The sequence below is a fragment of the Camelus ferus genome, chromosome 4, assembly GCF_009834535.1.
Source record: "Camelus ferus isolate YT-003-E chromosome 4, BCGSAC_Cfer_1.0, whole genome shotgun sequence".
NCBI lineage: Eukaryota > Metazoa > Chordata > Mammalia > Artiodactyla > Camelidae > Camelus > Camelus ferus.
The window spans coordinates 73,066,622-73,077,215 of record NC_045699.1 but is presented as its reverse complement, the minus strand read 5'-3'; the positions used below and the strand labels follow the sequence as shown (position 1 = coordinate 73,077,215).

At 62.7% G+C, this 10,594-nt stretch overlaps 1 protein-coding gene across 1 annotated transcript; it reads left to right on the top strand.

Annotated features, from left to right (window-relative positions):
* The first annotated feature begins 3,309 nt into the window (after positions 1–3,309).
* Positions 3,310–6,201, top strand: OBP2B (odorant binding protein 2B). Its single transcript, XM_032477373.1, has 7 exons — positions 3,310–3,399; positions 3,769–3,902; positions 4,167–4,237; positions 4,757–4,867; positions 5,504–5,605; positions 5,853–5,879; positions 6,088–6,201. The coding sequence occupies exons 1-6, from the start codon at positions 3,310–3,312 to the stop codon at positions 5,876–5,878; spliced, it is 534 nt and encodes a 177-aa protein (XP_032333264.1). The 3' UTR covers position 5,879; positions 6,088–6,201.
* The last annotated feature ends 4,393 nt before the right edge of the window (positions 6,202–10,594 follow it).

Genomic DNA, 10,594 nt, shown 5'->3' with positions numbered 1-10,594 from the left:
GGTGGACACCCCCGACTGGTGCCGCTGTTAGTCATCCAGCAGGAGAGAGAGAAAGAATGAAACGGAAGCACCCCGGACCCGGGAAGGAGGCCCCTTCGTCCTAAGCCTCCTACCAACAAAGCTCAACTCGCAGCAGGTGCAAAAGAGGAGTGTCTGCTGGGTCCGGCCCCATCACTGCAGAGCAGACAGCGGAGGACAGCGCACTGACGCTGCATCACAGAGGCAGCCCACCGACAGCGGCTCCATAAGCGCTTGCTGACATTTTCTGTGCTTGTACTTCCATCCTGCCTTCATTGTGAGAGCGGCAGTAAGCTTTCTGAGGACAGCACGTAGTTGTATCATGGCTTTTAATCTGTTCTGCCCATCCCTGGTCTGCTTTGTGTACTTAGTCCTTTACATTTGGCAGAATCATGAACGTGTTAGGGCTTGTATTCATTTCCTAGAGCTGCTGTACCGAAGTGCCACATATGACATGGGTTAAAACACAGAAATTCATTCTCTCACAGCTCTAGAAGCCAGTAGTCTGAGGTCAAGTGAGACGGGGAGGGAGAACATGCAGTCAAATGCGTGTTCATGAGGAGGTCACCACTGTGGGCACGGGGACTCGGTCCTCCTGAGCACCTCCGAGAAGCGGGTGGGACCAGTCAGATGTCCCACTGGGGAGCAAGGAGCCCAGGACGGGTAGCCCTGAGCTCCCATCCGTTGCACTGGGTGTGTTAACTCGCCTGCACATCCGCTCTCACCACGTGTGTCAGGGGAGACACAGAAGGAAGGATGCAGGCAGGTGAAACGGGAAGCCATGGTCCTGTCGGGGGCAGGGACTGTGTCCTCCAGCTGCAGGAGGGGCTGGAGGGGGGATCGGCGCCATCAATCACAGTCCACCCCTCGCCCTGCTCCGATGTACCCCTGCCCCATATTGAATGGTTCTGGCCAGCGCTGGAGCTGAGGCTCCAGGGTGGTGATGGCCATTCCCCCTCAAGTGATGTGAATGGACGGCTAGCGGAGCAGCCGCAGTCCCGCTGAGCAGCCGTTCTTGGACCCTCTGTGTAGGCATCCTGCCTCCCCTCTCCCTTCTACACGCCCCTCAGCCCCAGCCGGCGTGCCCTCTGGTCTGGTGTTTGCTAGGTGGGGCCGTCAAAACCTTCTGATACCCAAATACCAAGGAAAGCAAGACACTGTCCACTTCAGTGAGGCACCTGGGAGGTGGCAGCACCGAGACTCGAAGGCGAGACTCAGCAGAGCGGTGAGAGCCGGGGCTGTGGAGGGGGCAGCCCCTGGCAGCCACATCACGAAGGGGTGCAGAACCAGAGAAAGGTCCCGGCCATGGCACTGCGGCAGGGCTGTGTCCCCCCTCCTGCCCCCCCCATCTGCCGGTGGGGTCCACCCTCAGTGGCGCACATCCAGTGTCCAGGAAGCACACAGTTGGAGAACTGGGCAGCGTTCAGCCTGCTGGGGCACAGGGCACAGGGGTGGAGGACGGGACCCCTGGAAAGCTCAGCCACCCCAGGCAGAGGGTTCAGGGGCGGGGGCACCCTTGTTCTCTCAGTGAGACCTGCGTGCTGTTCCAGTGTTTCCTCGAGGATGAATTAAACTGGTCCCTGTCACAGATGCTGAGAGCAGTGACTCCCACATAACAACCTGACTGCGTGCTCCCTGGGCACCGCCGGGAGGCGCAGGGAACAGGGGAAGCTCTCCTGTCGATGAGGAGACTCAGCACGGCCGCTCACCTCCGGCCCACCCCGGGGGTCGAGGCGGGGGCTTTCTGCTCGGCCGCACCTTCCAAGCTGGAGTGATTCCCGGATCATGCCAGCGCCTTCAGTGCAAGCCCCAGGGGGACAGAAAGGGCCAATTCTTATTATTTAGCCAGTGCTTGGGGTGGACAGCCTACAGCAGCATCCAACCTCGGGCCATAGAGGCACAAAGACACCATGTGTGACCCCAGCACCTGCCCGCAGGGCCCGCGTCAGCCGTGGGTCTCGGGGGTGGGGGGAGTGTTCAGGCTCGGAACTGCAGGGCCGGGGAGGAAGCAGCCCAGGTTCCTGCTCGGGACGTGGCCGGGGCCGAGGCCAGCAGAGCCGGGGCCCAAGGAGGCCCAGCCGCGACGTCCGCACAGACTCGCACGGGGCCGCCTTGGACTCTTCCAGCCCGTTTATCCGAAAGGAGTAAGACGTGAGGCCTGTCTTGGGTGATGTGGGGGCCAGAGCTGATGGGGGAGAAGCTCCCAGGTGGCCGGGATTCTAGAAGCATGAAGTTCAGGGGTTGGACAGGCTCTCCGGACCCGCGCGCTCTGAGCCTCCTGCGGGCTGGGAAGGCCCGTCACTCGTCCTCCGGGGAGCCCGCGCCGTGACCCAGAGCCGCGGGAGCTAAGGGGCCCCCGCTGGAGAGGAGTCCACTGAGGCTCCGGAGGCGAGTCGCGGGCTTACTCCTTTAGGGCCAAATATCCAGTGACCCCCTGCCAGGGGGCCGGAGCTCTTCCCACACCAGCCGGCGAACCGCAGGAGTCAAGCCCCTGCTTTGAGGAATTGCGGTCGGAACGGGGGCGCCAGGCCGTGGACACGCGTGCGGGAAGCGAGCCGGCCCGTCCGGAGAGAACCGCGCGCTCTCCCGGGAATGGCCGGCGCCCGGAGCCGGAGCCAGGGGCCCCGGGGAGGCCATGGCGCTCCTCCCTGGGCCTGCGGGGAACTCCCTGAGGAGACGGCACTGAGACTGAGCCCAGGCCACGAAGTAGTGTCCCGCCCCCAGGCAGCTCTGGGGTTTGCATCCCAGGCCCGGAGCCAGGAGCGCAGAGCATCAGGGCGGGGGGGGGGGTGGTGGTGCTTGGTCCCCGGGACCCCGGGGCCCTTAGCCAAGTGCACCCCGCAGGCCTGCAGCGCTAAAGGCCAGTCCCTCTCTCCTCCCAGGTAAGCTGTGCTGAAGATCCCAGCCGGGGCCCTGGGAGGTCGGGTTGGGAGGGAGGGTCAGGAAGCCAAGGCCTGTGCTCCGTGCTGAGCGCACACCCCTCCATGCTGACAGCGACCCCCTGCCGATGGTGCACCTGAGAGTTTGCGCCCTTGGGCGGGGCTGCAGCATTATGCGTCCTTCGTTGCGGGGTGGCTCTTAATGGTCACTCAGCAGAGTCCAACAATAACCACGAGCCGCCTTCCCGATGCAGAACTGGCCGGGATGCTGTGTGGGAGGGATGTGGTCTGTGCCAGTTGCTCAGGTGCCAGCAGCTCAGATGGGTATAAACTGCAGCCTGGTGTGGAGCCGGCACAGCCTCACCCAGACCCCAGGTGACCTGCTGGCAGCTGCGAGCGCAGAGCCCCGGAGATGAAGGCCCTGTTCCTGATCATCACTCTCGGCCTGCTTGCTGCCCTGGAGGCACAGGACCCCCTGTCCTTCCCCTTGGAGACACAGGATGTGAGCCTGGGTGGGCGAGGGGGGCAGGTGGAGGGACAGGTGGACTGCCTGTAGGCGGCAGTCCCAGGGGACCTGTCTTAGGAAGGGTCACTGAAGGTCGGCTATGACCCTGTGCTCTCTGCAGGAAGGGGTCAGATGGAGCAGGAGAGCAGATTTGTGGGGTCACAGGCACTCCCTGCCTCTGTCTGGGGCCGGGAGCCCTGAGTTCCGGGCTTGTTCTAACTGAGCGAGGGGTGTGGACACGAGAGAACCCAGACTGCCTTTAGTAGGGGCTGCAGCTGGGCGCTGGGGGGCTGGGGCGCTGGGTGAGGAGGGGAATCTGGGCCATGCTGGGGTGGACTCAGGGGCTCAGGACCCCCATCTGCTCAGATCACAGGGACATGGTATGTGAACGCCATAGTGGCCGACAATGACCTGCCTAAGGAGAGGAGGCCCAGGAAGGTGTCCCCTGTGACAGTGACAGCCCTGGACGGTGGGGACCTGGAGATAATGTTCACTTTCCTGTGAGTGTCACCCACTGTGGGCCCTGCTCCCCGCTTCCCTCCCCCTGCCCTGGCCTCGGGGTGGCCTCCAGGTGCCCCTTCCCATCCCAGTTGGGGTGTTGGTAAAATGCATGTCCCCTTGGCCTTGAGGGGAAAGAGTCCTGGGCAGCAGGGGTGACAGTGGAATTTCTGGGGACACTGGGCAGAGGCCCACGTGTCAGGTGAGCTCAGGTGGGCGCAGGTGTGTTTGCTGAGCATGGCTTCCTTGCTCCGCCCGTCTCCCAGGAAACAGGGTCAGTGCCATGAGAAGAGAGAGGTGATGCGGCCAACTGAGGAGCCCGGCAAATACATCACCAGTGAGTCCCGGCCCAGCCCCCTCCAGAGCCCAGGCCTCCCCCTGGGGGTCCCTGCCCTGTCCCCTCTCAGGAGATGCTCACCTCTCCCTTCCCAGGGGTCTCGGCCTGACGTCAGACACCAGAGGGGACAGGTTTGTCCACATCAGGGATGAAGGGACCACGCCCTCCCTCTGGGTGGTCCTGGCTGTTCCCCCCCGGAGGGGAGCTAAGGGATACGGATGCAGAAGAGGGCGGGGCAGCTCTGGAGCGTCCAGCCGCAGCCTCTAAGTCCTCCAGCCTCTCCTGACTCCACAGCTCTGGTTGAGGCCTTGCCAGGAGGAGGCTCCTCCCCACGTCAGGGTCACTGCTGGGGCAGCAGCATGTCCTGGGCACAGGCCCACTGGGCACCTGGGTGACAGGGAGCTCGGTACTGCCAGGGTGGCAAGAAGCGGGAACATTCGAGTGTTCCTTAATGCGGTCTCAGATATCTTCTCTAGGAAATGAGACACAAAGGACCCATTTCTCCCTGTCTGTCTGCAGATGAGGGCAGGAAGCATGTGTACATCTTTGAGCTGCCAGTGGAGGACCACTACGTCTTTTACTGCGAGGCCCAGCGCCACGGCAAACGGTTCAGAGCAGGGAAACTCTTAGGTGAGGAGCTGCCATCCTGGGCCCTCGGAGACCCACACCTCCTGACCCGGCCCTTCAGGCTCTGCTTCCAGAAGCCAGCGGAACTGGCATCAGCCAAGTCCCAGTCCCGAACATGAACAAGCAGTGGTCCTTGTGTGTCTGGCCCAGTTTACTTCCCCGGGTGGCCGGTCTGAGCTCCCTCAGTGACCTGACCACTCACGGGGTGGATTCCAGCCACTGCTGCTGCAAAGAGCCGCTTCCCGGGGTCTCGGACGCGGGGCTGGTCAGCGTGTTGCTGATGGAGGCTTTTTCCCAACAAGGACCCTCCAGGGCGAGGGTCAAGTCCAAGAATTCTCTGGTCAGAGGGCAGCACGTTCCTCTGGGTCAGGGACGTGACCCTACAGGTCAGCCTCAGAAGCCAGCCCGGGGCCCCCCAGAGCACTCACGGACTCAGGGTGTCCCCACTGCTACCCCCCTTCCCGGGGATGTGTCAGCTGGGTGGGGGCCTGTCTCCTCTTGACCTGCTTTGTGTCCACTCCCCGGCTGAGCGCCCCTCCTGCCCTCGGCCACTCCAGGGTGAACCCTGGTGCAGGGAGGGGCCCCTGCTCCCTGGATCTGCTCCCCAAGTCCGGGGCTCACCGGGTGCCTGGCCTGCAGGTAGGAATCCCGACGTGAACCAGGAAGCCCTGGATGCTTTTAAGAAGTTCACGCAGCGAGAGGGATTACCCCAGGAGGACATCTTCACTCCTGCACTGATGGGTAAGGGGGCGGCCCTGCTGTGTCCCCGTGTCCCTCCCTGTGTCCTCTCCTCTTTCTCCACGCAGCCCATGATCCTCCTGCCCCTTCCCCGGTGCCTGCGTGGGGAGACACCTGTGCTGTGACGGGTCACAGGGCCGCCAGGGCCCCGCGCTGGGTCTCGTGACCCGCGTCTGCGCTGCGGGTGGGGAGGGGCCTCGGCCCTTGTCCCGGCGTCTCCCCACCCCTGGCTCTGTCTTGGTCTCTACAGAAAGCTGCGATCCTGAAAGTGATTAGGGTGAGTGACCCTGAAGCAAACCAGAGTCCTGGGTCCAGTGGGACGTCAGGGGCCACCGGGGCTCCCCAAGCCGCAGGCAGGCGGGGCCCGGCCTGAGCCAGGAGGGACTTTCTCTGCTCCGAGAGCCCCTCTGGGATGGGACCCTCCCTTCGATGCCTGTTCCTGAGCTTCATTGCCAGACATTTAGGCCCCCTCTCTGTTCCCCCAGTGTCTGCTGGGTTCACTGCTGTGCGCTCGGGAACACGGGGTCTGCCCCCACCCACCCGTGCACCGGGAGCTGGATTCTGCCCCCTAGTGGCCTGCATCTGCCCTCCCCCTTCCCCTCCTGGCCTCACTGACCGCTCCGCCTTTCCACGGCAGGGGCGCCGAGTCTCCACAGCAGCCCCGGGGCCGCCCCACCGGGACCCTCTGTCGTGTAGGACAGGGAAGGGGCCCTGTCCCGGGGGCCTGGGCTGCTCCACCCCCCTGGCCCCCCCCACTTCCTCCCCCAGCCCCCTACCCCTCTCCTGGCTTCACATAAAGAGCTTCCGCATCCTCGGTGGCTCTGCTTGTCTGTGGGGTCCCTCAGGTGGGCTGGGACCGGGAGGGGGTGTGGACGCGGGGTGGAAGGGTGGGAGGACCCCTGCTGTCCTGGGTCTCCCTGGTCCTGTCTCAGTCCAAGAGGCATGAGAGTCAGGGGAGAGGTGGGTGCCGGCAGCCCTGCCCGAGGTCCCGTGGGGGTTCCTGCAGGTCTGACGCCCGTGAAGCTCAGGGTCTCCCTGGTCCTGGGGGTGGGGGGAGGGGTGCTGAGGATGACAGGGTCAGCTCCAGTCCTCAGGTGGGGTCACCTGTGCAGGTGGGAATGGCCTGGCCCCCTGGCTCCCCGCTGGCTGGAGGCCGAGGCAGGAGTGAGGGGAGCCCCCAGTGGAGGACGCAGGAAGGGGCCAGGCTGGCCCAGGCCCACCAGGATGGGGACAGCAGGACACGGGGACCCCAGCTGGGGTGGGATTCTGCTCCTGCCCCTTCCCCCACTCCTGGCTGGACACAGGCGCTGCCCCCGGGGAGGGAATCACTTCAGCAGTGACCTTGCCCGCATATTCTGACGCCAACACCGCAGTTTCCCAAAATCACCCTGGGGCTTGGCGATGCGTTGCCTGACAGCCAGGCAACAGCGTCCAGGGTCTTCTCTCTCGTGGTGGGAGGGTGACCCCAGACCAACCTCCCTGGAGACTGGGGACAAGGGGGCTCCCTCCACTCAGGGTCAGGGCAACTTCCCAAGTCCCAGGCCCACAGCCCCCAGTGGGGGAGGCCAGCCTTCCCGGGCCCCTCCTGGGCACAGCAGGCCCCGCACGCAGATGCTGGGGCTCAGGCACTTCCTTCCCTGACAAGGAGACACCAGATGGGGCTCCCCCGGCAGTGCAAGCCCCTCACCAGTCTAGGGGTGTCTGGGGGTCCGGCCATCTCAGGCTTTGGTGGTATATGTTCCACTTTCTGTAATGACAACTCTCCTGGCCCCACTGTCCCTGCAATGGCGTGAGGCCATCAAACTGGGTGCCTGGTGGGGGGACCCGGTGAAGCAGTGCCTGATCCACTTGCCCCTGTCCTGGGATCCGGGCCCTGGACCATTTGTCTGCCTGGTGCTGCCCTGCCCCTAAGCGGTGGGTCCCCCTACCTGGCTGCCCCCGAGGGGCTGTGCAGAGAAGGGGCTGGCGCCTGGCCAGGGTCAGGGCTTAACGATCAAGGGCTAAGACTCGGGCGGGGGTGCTGGACCCGACAGGAGACAGTCCTCCTCAGATCTCCCCGGGAGGCCTCCCTCCACCTGGAGAAGCCTGCGTGGAGCTGGGGGTCTCTGCACCCAGCGCCTGGGCTTGAAGGAGCCTACTCTGGGGTCCATCTTCCTGGCCAAGGGCAGCAGGGCCCGCCGTGGAGACGCTCTCTTCTGTCTGGGAGCCCGAGCCCGGCAGCCCGCTCCCCAGTGCCGTCCGCACCTCCCCACCCTGGCCCGGCCTGCAGGGCGTCCAGGTGCGGGCTCCGGGCTGGGCCGTGGGCTGCAGGGAGGCCCGGACCCTGCAGGGCCCTCGTGTCCGGGGAGGACGGTCAGGGCTGAGATGAGCGGGGAAGCAGCGTGATCTGAACAGAATCCTACAGCCCGCACTTCCCAGGGGACGGACCCCGGAGGCTCCGGAGGACCTCAGCCTCTCAGAGGCAGCTGGCGTCGTGGGGGCTCACGTCCTGCCATCGGACCACTGTGCTTTGTCCCCACCCGGGCCTGGTTCTGGGGCAGAGGCCGAGGAGTGGCCCCGAAGCAAGAGCAGCCCTGCAGGCCCAGGTCAGAGGTCCCCACGGCAGTGGCAGCCGTGGGCACAGTGTGGGGGAGGCACTCAGAGAGGGGTGGGAAGTGGAGCCCGCGGGTCTGACCGCACAGAGCTAACTTCCCTGCAAACGTGGCACTTTTGCTTCTCTCTTTCTGCTCCTGGTGCGTTTCCTCCAACTCTTGCTCAGTTGGGTCCCCCGGGAAGCGGCTGCTGAGACAGGTGGGAGAGGGAGGGCGTGTGGGGGGGAAGCCTGAGAAGGATGGGGTGGGGGGAGGAAGCCGTCCTGGGGAGCCCTGCAGGGTCAGAGAATCAGGTGAGCCCACGCCCCCTTCCTGGGCACTGACCTCCCCACCGTCTCCGACCTCCGGCATCAGCTCAGCCTCCAGCAGCACCTCCTCCTCAGCTGCCACCACGCCCGGGGAGCTTGGGCACACAGGGCCGTGTCTCCGGGTCTGCCACACAGACCCAACTGCCACTCTCCACCCAGCAGGAGAGTGACAGTGCGTCATCTGCATCGGCCTGGACAGAGCAGCAACATATCCAAGAGCTTCGCGCTGACCCAGGCGGGGTCGGGGGGCCCCTTGGTCCCTCTCTCACACCCCTCGGGTACAGACCTCTCTCAAACGGCTACCTTGACAAGAGGCCATCTCTGGACCCTCCAGGCAGCGGGTCCCACCCTGAGGGGAGCACAGGGGAAGACTGAGGCAGCCTCCTCATCCTGGTTGGTTTGGGGGATCCCATGCTTGAGTGGGGGATGGGTAACGTGCCCACTCTGATCCCTCCTAATCTTGGATGCTGCGGCTCTGATAAGACAGCCTGTATCGTGTCCCCTGATCCCCTCCCAGACAGCGGTGACCCCGACACCTTGCCCGATGTCCAGAGCCCTGGGTGGTGTGGTCCAGACATCTTCCCCAGTGTGCACCCCTCACCCTCACTCCAGCCTCCCTCCCCCAGGGACCCTTCCAAGCCCCTCCCTCCTCAGAGCCTCTGCCTGCAGTACCCCTCCCCACAGCCCCCCATCCACAGGGGACTTACCTCCGAGGTTGGACTCAGAGGTCACTAGCTCAGGCCCCCGTAAAGCACAGCCTTTGGGGTCAGATTGCCCTGGGTTCAAACTCACAGTGGGGCCACCTCACAGCCCTGTGACAGGCAAGCTCCTGTGACTCTCAGAGCCTGTTTCCTCCATTGGAAACGGGGTCAGTGACTCTGACCCCGGGAGGGTTAAAGCGGAGGGGATGTGGGTGTTACTCGACCCCTCCAGACTCCTGCCACGTGGCACATTATGGTCCCGCCTTTGTCCTCAAGAAATTGTGTACACACGTCAGGGAACAGAGGTGTCTTTTGCTCCTGTGGGTCTCCGGGTGTCCTCTCAGAGACCTCAGCCTTGGGGCTTTGTTTTCTCAGGCCTGTCAAGGCCATTCCCTGGTCCTTTTCCAAAGTAGCTGTACTCTGACAAAATAAATTTTTTCACATATTGAGACACAGGGAAGTCATTCTGGCTTATACAAGAGTTAACTTGAATTTGATGCTGACTAGAACAGCCTGTGTGTGGCCCATCCAATGTACACTGTACATCTGCTTTAACCATTAAAGAAAAGGGCACATGGACCACAAGTAAAGAACATCCATGATAAGAATAAAGATTAGGGGGGGAGGCTGTAGCTCGGTGGTAGGGCATGTGCTTAGCATGCATGAGATCCTGGGTTCAATCCCCAGCACCTCTTTTTAAATAAATAAACCTAATTTATTAATAACCCCCCCAAAATAAAATTAAATTTAAAAAGGGATCATCTCAAAAATCATATCAAAAAATACAGATGAAATGCCCCTCTTCCGGGACACCAGTGCTGGTCCTCCTTTGATGATATGCCTCGTCCCGGATGCCAAGGCCACACTGACCCACCATATATGTGCTGGCCTGTTTCCTTTTTCTTCTTCTACCTTGAAGAACTGCATCCCTGACTTCCTAACGTTCTTTATCCTGACAATATACAAACCTGTGCTGGAAACCCTGCCTCTCTGGAGCAGTTTCTCAGAGGCATCTGGGAAGCGGGCTTCCAGGCTAGTCCTGAGTTTGGCTCAAATAAAACTCGTTTCTATTATTATTATTGGTTGTTTATTATTTTTCATCGACAACTCTTGTCTTCCAGTCTCAAAGGCACCCACAGTGCTTGGACTCAGGAAGTTGCCTGGCCGGGGGAGCCCCACACAGGACAAGGCTCTGATGGCCAGCACGGGGCTCAGTGAGGAGCAATGATCCTCAGTCCCCCTTCATGGCTGGACTTGGTCACTTAGAGCTGAGTGACCTAAGGTGCTGGGGCCCCTGTTCCTTTGTAAAGTGGGGTGAAAACACTCAGTGCCCACGGGGCCCCCTAATAACAGTAACTACCCCCAACGCCTGCTCCTCTGGGCGGTGGGCTT

Coding starts and splice junctions, on each gene's coding strand:
- OBP2B (XM_032477373.1), top strand. CDS start 3,310: ATGAAGGCCCTGTTCCTGATCATCACTCTCGGCCTGCTTGCTGCCCTG. Junction 4,868..5,503: donor CAGAGCAGGGAAACTCTTAG/GTGAGGAGCTGC, acceptor CCTGGCCTGCAG/GTAGGAATCCCGACGTGAAC. Junction 5,606..5,852: donor CTTCACTCCTGCACTGATGG/GTAAGGGGGCGG, acceptor TGGTCTCTACAG/AAAGCTGCGATCCTGAAAGT.